At 43.5% G+C, this 14,062-nt stretch overlaps 1 protein-coding gene across 2 annotated transcripts in view; it reads right to left on the bottom strand.

The window, feature by feature from the left end:
* Phf12 (PHD finger protein 12) overlaps nucleotides 1-14,062 on the bottom strand; it is a 43,045-nt gene that overhangs the window by 4,515 nt on the left and 24,468 nt on the right. Inside the window, exons 4-11 of one of the 2 annotated variants that reach the window (XM_047545951.1) lie at nucleotides 13,072-13,465; nucleotides 11,204-11,324; nucleotides 9,660-9,792; nucleotides 7,193-7,357; nucleotides 3,846-4,004; nucleotides 2,456-3,251; nucleotides 1,080-1,205; nucleotides 236-379 (exon numbers count right to left, since the gene is read on the bottom strand). In XM_047545951.1, coding sequence (XP_047401907.1) covers nucleotides 236-379; nucleotides 1,080-1,205; nucleotides 2,456-3,251; nucleotides 3,846-4,004; nucleotides 7,193-7,357; nucleotides 9,660-9,792; nucleotides 11,204-11,324; nucleotides 13,072-13,465 — 2,038 coding nt within the window. Of the gene's footprint in view, nucleotides 1-235; nucleotides 380-1,079; nucleotides 1,206-1,298; nucleotides 1,354-2,455; nucleotides 3,252-3,845; nucleotides 4,005-7,192; nucleotides 7,358-9,659; nucleotides 9,793-11,203; nucleotides 11,325-13,071; nucleotides 13,466-14,062 lie in introns of those variants that run through there. The other variant, XM_047545953.1, reaches the window with a different exon arrangement.

Genomic DNA, 14,062 nt, shown 5'->3' with positions numbered 1-14,062 from the left:
GTGTTTCAAAGTGGACTTGTATGAAAGAGTGACTTCCCTAAGTTTGACCTGGGGAAGTGACTTCACCAAGCTGTGGTTGTCATCTCATTCCTGCTCTGAGGAAAAAACCATACTGTTTTATTAAGCCTATCGAAGATACACAAGGAGATTTGAGCTATCAAAAGTTGATTCTCCAGGGAGGCAAGAAGTTATTCACAAGATCTGATGGTATGCTAGCAGGCATGTGCATGCGTACCTTCTGTGTGGTGCCCTCCGGAAGTCAGTGGATGTGTCCCAACACTGCCCGGTGAAGCCTGGACCCGGGAGGGGAAAAGCTGATGTATTCTCTGCAAGGCCAGAAACTTGATCAGCTTCTCGTCCAGCATATTTATCTCGATTTCTATCAATCAAAGAGAAAGGTTAAAAAACAGCTGAGATGGAAATGTAATGTGGAAGTAGTTAAGGGTCACACAAATAGTTCAACATTTCTGAAATCCAGCTGAGTGATTTTTGCTTAAACAGTATTGAGTACAGAGTGGTACAAGGTTCCAGAGCTGGGCATCTCACTTGCCATTCACAGTGAGAGAGTGCCCCAGTGCAGCCTGCATAGTTGCCTTCTGTAGTAAGGAACATCATTTAAGGCTAAGTGTACTAAAAAGACAGAGCAAAGCAGACCAATTAGCCTGTCTGCAGGGAGGGTCTGCATATCTGATAGACTTGAATTTTCAACCCACCCTTGTGCACAGAGATCAATATTTGTCCCTATTCTCCTTGACTTTGGAGATGAGGCCCCTCCTCTGGGAGGGAGGATCTTGGTTTTGTTCTGAAAGTTCAGGTGATCTTCCTAAAGTGATTCTGTTCTTTCCCATCAATTTAGCACAGTTTTGTTCTCCCTTCATCTTGGATTATGTGTATGTGCAAATATAGAATGCAGAGACAGAATATGAAGCCACCTTTCTTACCCCATTCCTCTACCCAAATGGCACTCCTCTTCCCCACGGTTCTAGCTCTCTTAGATGTGGCAACTCTTTCTCTTCCTTTGAAATGAGCTGAAGGCTGCCTGGGGACAGCAACTTTACCACAGCAGCTCGCTCACTCACCTCCATTGACATCCATAAATGCTCGAAGTGAATTGGTGAGGTCCACCATGGCAGTAGAGTTGGCTGGGAAAGAGGGTACGGTTAAAGCGCTTCCTATGGATAACGTGCCGGGGCTGACCTTGCCATCTGGGGACGGAGCAGGAAGACTGTTACTTACGTCGCCTGAGGGAAACCCACCGGTCCAATCCCCCACAGCTGAGACAGGTCTGGATTTCGGACCCAAGGTGATGTTCCCTTCTTGTTTCTCAACCCATAGGGTCTGGAACTCCTAGAGCTAAAAACGTGTGGTGAGGAAGGGCAGATGGAACGACAATGCACCCGGGCACGCAGGAGTTTCCAGAGCACTGAGAACCATTGCAATCCACTGCTCTGGGGAAAAGTGGTAGGGTTGCTTCATTCCCTGGGTCATTACCACCTCCCTATCACCTCTAAAAGAAGTGACAACTGCCCTAGCAACTCTTGACTGCTGAAATATGATTCATAGCGTGCAAAAATATATCCACACTGGTATTAAGAGATGGTGAGAAATAGGAAAATAGTCTGAGTAGGGCCATCCTGGGACCAGGGGCCCCCATGCAGAGAAATCACAGTCACCTGGTTACCGAGATTCCCAGCTGACTAGGAGGCCAGCTTCAGTTCAGACAGGAGAGACCACAGGGGGTTCCAGCAGCATCTGAAACCTGGTTCAGATGCTGGGGTCAGCAACCTTGAGGTCCTGAGTGCTGACTAGGGATAGCTGAGAGAGCAGGTCCAAACCGGGCCAAGTTCAGACTTAAGGGACTGCCCTTCGGCATGTGGTCTGAGGGCAAGCTTCTGGGCCAGACCAACCTCTGTGGGCATCCCACTTTGCAGCTACTCTGAAAGGCAGTGCTGCTTTCTGTCCCTGCTTCCCTGACACGGAAGTTCCTCAAATGAGCTGGCTCTGAGAATCTGCATCAGGCATGGCTTTAGTCTCTTATGTGGATCAAGAAACACTGAGGCCGTTACCCAGAACCTCAGGCTGACCCCAGTGGTTTCCAGAGAGCATGTTGCCTTCTTCTAAGGTGACGGAACAAGACAGGCAGAAGACTAGGCCTGGAGGGTGAGAGAAGGAGTCAGGAGACCCAGGCTGTAGTTCCAGTCCTGCCACTGCCTTGGTAGGTCACCTTAAGGAAATCACTTAAGCTTTTAGAGTCCAAGTAACCCCACCTATAAGATGAGGACAAGTTAACATGTGTTTCCTCTTCTATAACAGAAATATGGGGAGGACAAATAATATAGAGATTAAAATCCTCTGAAGCATTCACAAGGATATAAGTGTTTTTAGAACCTTAAGTCTTATTTGTCAGGAAAAGCATAAAATTATTCCAAGTCACTGGAGGCTGAGCAGTACTCACCTGATGATGGCGCTGGTGAGCAGAATCGCTGGTTGGCTCCTGTAGCCAAGATACCATCTCCTGCTGCTTGTGGGGGAGTGAGCACCCGGGTGGCATTTGGGGGTGAGCCCAGTGGCCTTGAATCTGTCAACGGAGGTCCTATCTGTGATTGGACAGTCTTTCTTTGCAAAGTGCTGGTGTTCTCGATGCTGGCACAAGAGCTGGGAATGGAAGGGGGCAGGCTTGGGACAGGAACCAAACTCCTCTGGGGGCAAGAGCTGGGGCCAGTGGCATTCTCTGTCTTCACAATGATGCCGACGGTGTGATTCTGAAGCCCCCCAGCCGCTGGTGGCGTGAGGGGCCGAGGCCAGCCTTGCCGATGTGAAAGGCCAGGTAGAGGGGTGTTGGCGCCTGGAAGTCGCCGGGGGTCCGTGGAATCAGTGGGGCTGCTGTAGAGGTGGGGGCCATTGGCTTTCACCTCTGTGTTCACTGGCCCGTTGGCAGTCCCACAAGGGGCTTTCTTGGATTTTTCCGCACAAGAACTGCAGCTGATGTCCTCTAGGGCTGGGGGCTGGTGGGGTGGAGAGCAGCTCAGGGAATTCTGGGTGCTAATCCCTGAGGGGCAGGACAAGGGGTAGTGGGAAGGTGTAGGTGCCTTGTCAGCTGTTTGCAGGGATGTGGTGATTGAGCTGTCAGTCACAATAACAGGCTTAATATCAGCCTTCTCTGTCTGTTCAGAGTCCCAATGCGAAGGCATCTGCTTAGCAGATAAATGTTTCAATATGCTGCACTGGAGCGCAACAACACTACAGAGCCACTGCAATGGAAGGAGAGGAGAGGAGAGGAGGGTGAGAGGCCCAGAAGGCGCCAGTCCATCCTGCCACAGTGGCCAGGGCTACAGCAGAGCTGACAAGCACTGTTTCAGAGGTCCCAATGTGAATGCCCAGAAAGGGTGTGCTTGACTTCTGATAGGATTCCATTTCCATTCCCAAGACTTGTTGGTATACTTGGCAGGCAACCCCTGGTCAGCAGAGCTTGGGATTCTTGTTTTCGCTCTGCCCCTAAGGCTCACCTTGTGACTAATATTCAGCAAGTACCCCAGCACCTGCTGTGTGTCCAGCACTAGCAACTAACCCCTCTATGGATCTACTCATTTTTTCCTACAATATAGATTTGCCCGGCTCGCGGTGCACTGGGGGACGGACGGAGAGGAGCAGACCAGTCGACTCTGTAGTTCTCTTACTTGACTTTAGGATCTGAGCCAGAGGTTCTCTGTGGAATACTCAATGCTTAGGGGGGGGTGAGGGTGGGGGTGTAGTGGGAATGACAGACACTGAGGCTACTTCCAATAACAGCTATGATGAGGCGGAAAGAAGACTGAATCTGGAATCCCAGTCCTGCCTTCACTCACCTCTTGCTGTTCTGCCTGGGTGGCTAAGTGCTCAGAGTTCAAAAGGTGCGTCTGTGATTCCTCGGGAATCCCATTGCAGATCAGTTCCCCGTCCCGAATGGCCGCGGGTGCAATGAGAGGGGGTGGAAACTGGTACTGAGATTTTATAGCATCAGGAACCTGTTCAGAAGAAAGAAAGAAAGGGAGATGGTGCTAATACATTTGGTTGATTCTGTCCTGGCATACCATTCTATTTGTGGTGCCAGGGGACCATTTACTTGGGTCCACTAAGGACAAAGAGGTTCAGTGTGCTGCAAACTGCTCTGATGTCCCCACTGACTCTGACACCTGCACACTGGCCCGAAAGGGCAAAGAAATGGAAATAGCAGGTAGGGCCTCCACTTTTCTTCATCAAGGTCAAAGGCCTATAGAACTCAGAAACCACTGTATGCGGTCTTGTGTTTTGGCCTGAAAAGTGTAAAGCTGACAATGGACACTGCTTCAGAGTGGTGCTTCATATTCTTACTGCTCAGGGTCAAGTTTTGGGAGGTAGGTGAGACATAAGAAGTTAAATGAGGCCACATTCATGGTGGGAATGCTCAGCATGAGGCCTGTTTAATAAAAGCACTCAATCAAGGTTAGGTTTCACCACGCATGACTCATGATACAACTGAAGACCTTTTTTTTCTCAAGACTTCTTTGTTGCACAACGAGAAGACACATTCTGACTCACACCATGTAAGAATGAGAGAACCATATAAGCAAAGAGTCATTCACACATTCAATCAACATTTAATTGAACACCTCCCAAATCTGGTACTGTTCAAGTACTAAAGGTCCAGGATAAAGGATAAAGGATAAAGGTAAAGGATAAAGGCCATTGAATAAAACTTAAGGTTGCCCTCAAAGAGATCACATCACAGCCTAGTGTGGAGAAAAAAACCCCAGAAATATTATAATACATGTAACAGATCCTAGAATAGACATATGTCAAAGGTGCTATCAAAAAAACAAAAGAGAGTACTAATTTTAGTTTAGGGGACAGGAGTTTAGGAGCTTGGGATTAGGGAAGATTTTATAAGTCTTGAATCAAGACTTGTAAAGTTGAGAAAGAATTTCTTTGCAGATAAAGTAGAATAAGGGTCGGGGAGAAACATGTAAGGCACAGAGATGTGAAAGTACTTGGTGGATTTAGAAAGCATCCAGAGAACCAACAGATTTGTTGACCAAGACCTTATGGAAGATAGGAGGAGCTGGAAATGGTTTCCAGAATTTTGGCCTCCAGGACTGGGTAGAGATCACTATCATTCACTGACACTGGAAATATAGAGGAAAAGCAGATTTGGAGGGATGGAAGACTTATGGTCTAGGGTAGGTTGAGACTGAGCTTATCTGTGGGATGGGCAGGCAGACATGCATTTGCATATGAGAAAAAAAGGCAAAGAATATGGAGTTGTGAGTCATCGCCTGGACCCTGGGCTTTTTGAGGTCACCAGCAATTAGAGGAGGAGGATGGAACAGTGGACTAGTCTAAGGCTGTTTCCTAGAGAAGAGTGAAAAGGTAGCTGGAGGAGGAACTCCTAACGCAGATAACAAATTCTGAGATTTCACCTGTGCTTTTATAATGAAGGATAAAGGCCATTGTCCTATGGTGCTATAGTCCTCATTTCACTCATTTCACTCTTAAACTGTACAATAACAAAAGTTTTTTCAGGACTCTCATGCCCGTTTGTTGATTTTCCTCAACAACAGGAAAACATTTAAAAACAGTGGAGGGAGCCAGGTGCAGGGCGCCAGGTGCAGGGCATGCCTGTAGTCCCAGTGACTTGGGAGGCTAAGGCAGAAGGATTGCGAGTTCAAAGCCAGTATCAGCAAAAGCACTAAGTAACTCAGTGAGTTGAAATAAGATACAAAATAGGATTGGGGATGCAGCTCAGTGGTCAAGTGCCCCTGAGTTCAATTCCTGGCACCCCAACCAACCAACTAACCAACCAACAGTGGAGAGGGAACAAAATAATGATGGGACTTAATCAAAGCCTCAGGGACTGTTTACTTCAGTGGCCAGGCTCGATTCCCTATCTACACAGCAAATCACACAGTGTAGATCACTTTTAGATCCATTTAGTTGAGATATGAGGCATGCCACCTCTAATATCCCCCACTGAAAACACTTTAATTTTAGAAAACTTGTGTTTTCACTGAAGTATAAATATTTATCCAGTTAAGAGTTTGTTACACAATTTCCAACAGTTAGTATCTTGCTAGGACTAACACTCACAGGAGGTGATGGGTGTGGTGTAACTGAGTTTAAAGTGTGGCTGCCACCAAGTGGCCGCTTTTGAGAATTGCTGGTTTTTGATGATATACATCAAGTTCATATATAGGTACATTGTGCTGGGCCCTCTACATTATCTGAATGAGAGGACTGAATGAATTATGAGAAACAACATAAGGGAAGGAAATTTTTCTGTCAACCTTTGTGGACACAGTTTAGCAACTGTCAAGTACATAAAATGCTAGGTATTATCACTATCATTAATTAATTAATTAATTATTTTTAAAAGTTACAGATGGACACAATACCTTTATTTTATATATTTATTTTTATGTGGTGCTAAGAATTGAACCCAGTGCCTCACATGTGGCAGGCAAGTGCTCCACCAGTGAGCTACAACCCTACCCCTTATTTATTTATTTTTATATCAGGGATTGAACCCAGGTGCACTTAAATCACTGAGCCACATCCCCAGTTCTTTTTATGTTCTATTTTGAGATAGGGCCTTGCTAAATTGCTAAGAATGGCTTTTAATTCATGATCTTCCTGCCTCAGCCTCTGGGATACACACCCAGCCAAATGCTAGGTATTAATACAGCAAAGTTGCAATACAGAGTATTGGTGATCTATTCATGAAAGCCTGGAAATAGATTTAATTCTCCTTTAGACGTTTTCCTCTTAAGTTCCTCTAGTGGAAACAGCTCCTCACTTTTCATGTGACTCTGCTTAGTCACCCACATGTTCAACTTACTATCTTGGACAGGGGACATCTAATAGGGAAAGACAGAATGACTGTCAGGAGAGGAGGAAGTGACAACCAAGCACAACTTGGTTTGGTGGAATGGGTTGAAGAGTGCTTATCTCTGGAGAACCAGAGAACTGCAGACTTTGAAAGCCTATTTGGAGCTTGGCCCTCACCATGCTCAAGCATTAAAATACAAGGTTAACATCCATTACTTGCTGTGATACCAAAGACAAATCTGTGGGGCTTCACAGTCTCCCTGTTTGTAAAATTAGGACAATGACCCTCTCCATTTATCAAATAAAAGCAATTAGACACTTCCATCCTGCCTGCACCAGATCCATGACTCACCTTTAGGCTTCTTCTTTTGACTGACTGGAGCACGCGGCGGTTAGGAGGGTGCTTCTTATGGATTCGGTTCAGGAAGTCCACTTTGACGACATGCTGTGAAATGGTGTCCTGGAAACGATCAAACACCTGGCACCGATTGCTCAGTGTCATATTCTTCTGGTTCAGCTAGAGACAAATCAGAAACACCCCTGTGGTGAACCTTGAAAGGTACCCCCACATTCAGATAGCCCCATTCTCTAAGATACTAAAAATAACAACAATAAAGACCAGAATCTCTCGGTCAAATGGGTTCCTTTAGTCAGGGGCAAGATGCCAGCACTCTTGCTAGAAAGCAAGGTAACATGGATGAGACTTTCCTCCTCAGCCTTACCCAGATAAGTGGCAGCGAGCTGATATGTTTCTGTTTCCTAGTGAGGTTCAAAGATAGGAACGAGGAAATTAGCCTTAAGAATTCAGCCTGAAAGTCCTCAGCTCTAGTTCAGAGTACTCTCTGTTGGGGTATCCTCCCAGCAGCATCAAGTTTCAGGACATGCAGACCTAGACCCCTAAGAGACCAAACTCTGTTCCTAGCAAGGGACTCTCAGAGGAAGCAGGACTGTGTCCTACAGATGAGCTTGGCCAACAGCTGGATGAGAATCCTACGTGCCCTGCCCTTTTTCTGTTCTAGGGTTCAAGGGAGCATTAGTGAACCCATTCTGGTATCACAGTCTTCCTTCATAGAAGGGGGAAAACTTTGGCTAGCTCTTAAGAGGCTAACAGGAGGGCTGGGGAGATAGCTCAGTTGGTAGAGGGCTTGTCTCACAAGCACAAGGCCCTGAGTTCAATCCCCAGTACCGCGAAAAAAAAAAAAAAAAAAAAAAAAAAAAAAGAGGCTAACAGGAAAGAAAGCAGAGTTTCTGCAATAGCCTACAGAAGACACAGAGAACCCATGCCACTTTCCTCTTCTATATCTGCTCCCCTAGTTCAAAAGAAAGAATCTCCTCTGAAAGCTTCCTAATTGGTAAATTAGGCACAACCTTTAAGTGGCTAATAAAATTAGCTAATTAGTAATTTCTTATTCACTGGAAAGTTGCTCCTTAAGACATGTACTTGGGTAAACTGCTTATGGTCATTTTTTTATGGTTTGGCAGGAAGCACCAAAAAAAAAAAAAAAAAAAAAAAAAAAAAAAAAAAAAAAAAAAAAAAAAAAAAAAAAAAAAAAAGCACACATCAAGCCTTAGAGACACACTTCCTCTTAGATAAATCTTTCTGAGTGGCAAGAGTCAGAAGAACAGAAAGTAACTCTTCCACGTGTAAAAGAAATCAAACCCAGGGCCTCAAAGTGCTAATTAGCACCCCTAACACTAAACCACACTTCCAGACTCCATGTGTGCAAGTCTTTAACTAATTATTTCATGGTTAATATAATTTGGTAGATGATGTTCTTTTTTGTTTGTTTCCAGTGCTGGGCATTGAACTCAGGGCTACGTGCTCTACCACTGAGCTCTATTTCTCATCCTATGTCTTTCTCTGTTTTTTTTTTTTTTTTGGTACCAGGGATTGAACCCAGGGTTAGGGTTAGCCACTGAGTCATATCCCCAGCCCTTTTATATTTTGAGACAGATCTTGGTAAGTTGCTTAGGGCCTTGCTAAATTGCTGAAGCTGGCCTGAACCTTCAATCTTCCTGCCTCAGCCTCCTGAGTTGCTGGGATTAAAGATGTGTGCCACCACACTCAAAGACAATGTCTTAAGTAGCAACCTTTTTGGTTTGGAAGGGTTTCTCTTATGAGGAAGTACCTCCTCCTGGAGCCCTCTACCATTCCACCTTGTATCTGTTCTAACTGCCTAGAAGGACAAATCCTTTTGGAGACAGACAATGACAGCTGTGTTCTAGCCTTGGGAACAACAACATTCATTCATTCTTTCTTTTTATTTTTTAGTTGTAGATGGACATAATACCTTTATTTTATTTATTTATGTTTATGTGGTGCTGAGGATTGAACCTGGTGCCTCACACATGCTATGCAAGCACTCTACCACTGAGCTGCAACACCAATCCTACAACAGGCATTTTTTCAACAACTTATTGAGCACCAATACAGATGGTTACAGAGAATTAAAGCAACAGAAGGAAAAGAACCTCATTTGGTGCCTGGGACACATGTATTCCAGATAGTCAATCATGTATTTCCTTAATGTTAGATCTTCTAGGGCTGTAATATCAACGGCTTACTTCATAGCAGGAGAAATTACTCAAAAACAACCAAGTATGCTTTTGCAGCCAAAACAAGGCATTGTGGGAAAAGGCAAAATGCACAGCTGAGGTATGTGAAAATAATCAGAATCAAGTAGGATGGTGTACAGAAAATAGCATCTATGAGATTATAGTGAACTCTGGCACAAAGTTGACCTTAATATGCTTTCTATTGTACCAGTCCACACCCCAGCTATGCCCATAGAGGACTGATTGGACACTGCTGTACTTACCACCACATGTTCGATGTGATTCGGACACATCCATCTGCCCAGGGGCATGGCAGTGAGCGGTGGTTCGAGGCAGTCCATATGAAACAGGAGGGGGCAATAGTCACACTGGATGAGAGGGGCCACACGGCAGCTCCTGCCAAAAGAAAAAAGAGATATTGGCTATTTCTGTATCAAGATGGGAAAATTCAGACTAATTCCGCATTGTGGAACAACCTCCTCTTCTTAATCCTAACAATATTCTTCCACATCTTCCTATCCCAATGATTCAGTTATACTTCTGATCAGAAAGATGGAAGGATTCGGGGGCTTCATTCAGGTTCTCCATTATTCTCTCTTCTGAGAAGAATGTCTCTGTGATGACATAAATGTTGATCTGGAGTATGGCTGTCAGAGCAAGAATGGTCAATGCTCATACCCACCGGGTAAGGCAGCCAACTTTGCTCCTCAAACTCCTCAAAAGAAAACAACCACCTTATTTAAAAAACAACTAGTAACCTTTCTAGAGTCTTCACTTCAGCAAGAAAAGGTTTTCTCTTTTGCACAAAGCACTGGGTAGTACTGACAGAGAGGTATGTGAGCAAATGATTTTATAATGTATGCATGTAAGTGTGGCTCAAGGAGGGGGTTTACACAAATGCTAACTATGATTTTTATTCCTTGGGTTCCTGAGATGCCACTGAGCCACAATTCTGCACTACTGTCTAGTTCTCTGTAGCTTTTGTTGTAGAATACTTCTTTTTGTTGTTGATGTAGAATTCTTCCCCCGCCGCCCTTCAGTGCTGGGGATTAAATCCAGGAGTGCTCTATGACCAAGCTACACTCCTGGCCCTTTTTTTCAAAAAATTTTGAGACAAGGTCTCCTTAAGTCGCCCATTTGGTGACTTATGATCCTCCTGCATCAGCCCCCTTGGTAGCTGGGATTACAGGTGTGTGCTACTATGCCCAGTGAATACTTCTTTTTGATAGCCATTTTCTCCTGCAATCCTGTTCTAACCATAACATAGTCCTTCTAACACATCCTAGTCAACAAGTTCCCCATCAGTAATTGAAGCAGCTAATTCCTGTCACTGAGATCCTATTTGAAGGTCACTGGTGACCTACGGAAGATATAACTGGGATAATGGGGTCTTTGAGAAATCATTCAGACCAATCAATGTACCCAAACTACCATATATACTTGTGCTACTTTTAAACTCATCTTTACTGATTTAAAAACACTTTGTCTTTTCCAGGAACATGAGGCCTTGCTGGCCATAATTCTTCCTTCTATCTAATCTAAATAATCTCATACTTCAGTTTAAGTCCAACTTTTCTTGTTCTAGTCTCTATCAACACAGTTGATAGTATTCCTATACTATCACTCTTCAGGGAATTTGTTAATACTTTCAAGGCTCTGGTCAGTCAATTAGTCAGTTTCTGTGTGTTCATACCATCAGTAAATAGGTTGTTCACATTTAACACACCTGGAAGAAGTGATGGAGGAGGAAAAAAATGCATCATTTGCTGAATATAAAGGAAGAGCCCCTTTGTATAGAAGAAAATACCTGTTACATGTGAAGCAGACTTTGACGGGTAAGGGAACAAGACCATTGTGATCTAACTCATGTTGTGTCTTCTTAACATTTTTCCCTGTGGTTTCCTCCTTTCTTCTCCTCTTGCTAGAACCTAGAAAAGAAATTGGTGGTGCTGAACTGTCCCTGGCTTCAGAGTTCCTCACCTAGGATATGGAAATAACATTAAGTGAAAGGAACAGATCTTAGGAAAACCATATGCCATGGCCCAGACATGGATCTTTCTGAGGCCCTCAGGCTGGTTTCAAGTGAGAAAAATGAATAGGAAGAGAGGAAAAAGGAGACTCAGATATAAGTCAGAACTTGTTCATGAGCGAGCAGAAGTCACCTGTTCTATGGTAGTAACACATCTGTTTTGCAAACAGGAAGTGACCAGAAACCTGGATTTGACACTGGCAACCTAAGAAATATAAATGCCCAAGTCAAATGGTCAACAAAGATTATTCTGTGAAGGTAGCTGAAGAAAATACTACAAATTTACATTTTTATAGAAATCATAAATAACCATATGTATCTTTTTAAGCTTGCTAATTTCTCTTTATCTGGCAAGAAAGAGAGATCTAGAAGCTTTGTGGTATCAATTAGAAACCAAGACTTGATTAAAAAAAAAAAAAAAAAAAAAAAGAAGAAGAAAGAGGATAATCGGTAATACCCTCAGCTAAGTTGCTGAGGTTGGCCTTGAACCTGAGAGTCTCCTGCCTCTAGAGACTCTAGGATTATAGGAGTGCATCACCAGGTCCAGGTTACATTTTTAATTTTGCACCAAGTGAAAGTGGCACCAATTTGGACAAAAAAAAAAAAAAAAAAAAAAAAAAGGAGGATACTGAGAACTGAGAAGGGGCAGGAAAGGAGTTTGGAGAGGGTAATTGGTAATAGATATTACTAAATTACCAATTTATAATATCTATCAGAGCTATCAATGCATACTGACCCAGCAATTCTAATATTAGGAATTTAACCTACATATAATACCCACACATCTATTACATGTAGTACACAATGATGTAGTTACAAAGTTATTTGTTGAAGCACTACCTTAGTAACAAAATATTAGGAACCACCTAAATGTCAGTTAATAGGAAACTGGCTAAACTGTGGCACATCTGTACAATGGACCATTATGCAAACACAAAAAAACTGAGGAACTTCTATATTAATATATTATGACCTCTAGAATATATTTGTGAAGTGAAAAAAAGCAAGGTGCAGAACAGTATATCTAGTATGTTATTCAAGGAAAAAATACACACACATATCTATATTTGCTTATACACGCACAAAGAAATTCTAGGATACACAAGAATCAACCACTGGTTTTCTGTGAAGGGTAGGAAGGTGGACAACAGGAGTGAAAGGGAAATTTTTCACTCTAAGTCTTCATATTAATATATATATATATATATTTTTTTTTTTGGTGTGTGTGTGGTCTTGGGGATTGAACCCAGGGGTACTTTCCCAATGAACTACATACCCAGTCCTAAAATTTTAATTTTTTAAGACAGGGTCTTGCTAAGTTGCTGAGGCTGGCCTTGAACCTGAGATCCTCCTGCCTCTAGAGACGCTTGGATTATAGGAGTGTGCCACCAGGCCCAGCTTATATTTTTAATTTTGCACCAAGTGAAAAAAAAAAAGGAAGATACTGAGAAGGGGCAGGAAAGGAGTTTGGAGACTCAGAAAAATGGAAAATCAAACAAGCACTGTACTAGCTAAAAACCTCCAGGCAGAACCAGGAATAAGAAATGTGAGACAGTGGCTACACAGGCAACACTGCTCTTTTGATGGATGATAATCCTTTGGGGAAGCTGGGGTGGGGGAGGAGATATGATGATGGTGTGGCTAACCTGGTAGTGCAGTGGTACAAGTCAGTTCATTGGGTAACTGAAATTGGGTGGGGTTCCGCTCCATAGCGGCAGCAATGAGCAGCTCAAAAGGCCGCCTCAGCTGGGGCTGCACATAGTCCGGCTCTGCTGCTACTGGCTCCTCATCCACGTCAATGATGTCCTCATCAACGTCGTTCTGCTCAGAGGTGGGGGTCTCTGTGCTGGCGTTGGATGTGGGGGTGCCAGGCCGGCTGGCTCTCCTTTCCAGAATCCGGGCATGGGCAATGGCCTTGAGTTCAGTTTTGCTAGCTGATCTGTCCAACAAGTCAGTGTCACTGCTGGGTGATGTAGTCCGTTTGCCAGTTTTTTCCACCAGTCCATTGACATGGCCCAGCTCCTTTTTCTGCTCTCGTTTCTGTGCAAATGAATAGGTGGGCCCATCATGAAAAGTACCACAAAATAGAAAGAGATGCGTGTACAATGTCCTGTTAGCTCATTAACCAAAATCACAAAGTCCCTTACACATCACAGAATCATCCACCTTGGGACTCGGTCTGTTAAAGTTGATACACTATGATTGAACTAAATTAAAGATGAGAAAACTATGGTAGTGGAGAATCACCGAAAGCACTGGAAAGTTAGAAACAATTATACAAATTATACATCATTAACACTATCTCATCATATATGTCACATATCATCTATATACAAAGTACAGGTCAAAGGGCTAAAAAAATTAACACAATGAGAATAAATTTAGTAATAATAACAAGTGAGATCAACAAGATCACTGTAATTTGCTTTGGAGCATCCTAACTTTCTGAACGATTATTAAAACTTTGCTCAAAATAGAGAAAATGTGCAAAAACAAAGGTAAAAGTAAAATAGCCCAGTAGGGTTTCCTTTTTAGGGAGGTTGAGTGCTAGCATTGAAACTAACTACACTATAAGGTAGAGTGATGGCATGTGGAGGGCAATCATGGTGTCCAAGAAAGACGCTTTCAGTGTTTCAA

This window comes from Sciurus carolinensis, chromosome 3 (assembly GCF_902686445.1).
Source record: "Sciurus carolinensis chromosome 3, mSciCar1.2, whole genome shotgun sequence".
Classification (NCBI taxonomy): domain Eukaryota; kingdom Metazoa; phylum Chordata; class Mammalia; order Rodentia; family Sciuridae; genus Sciurus; species Sciurus carolinensis.
This window is presented reverse-complemented; position numbering and strand designations above follow the sequence as displayed.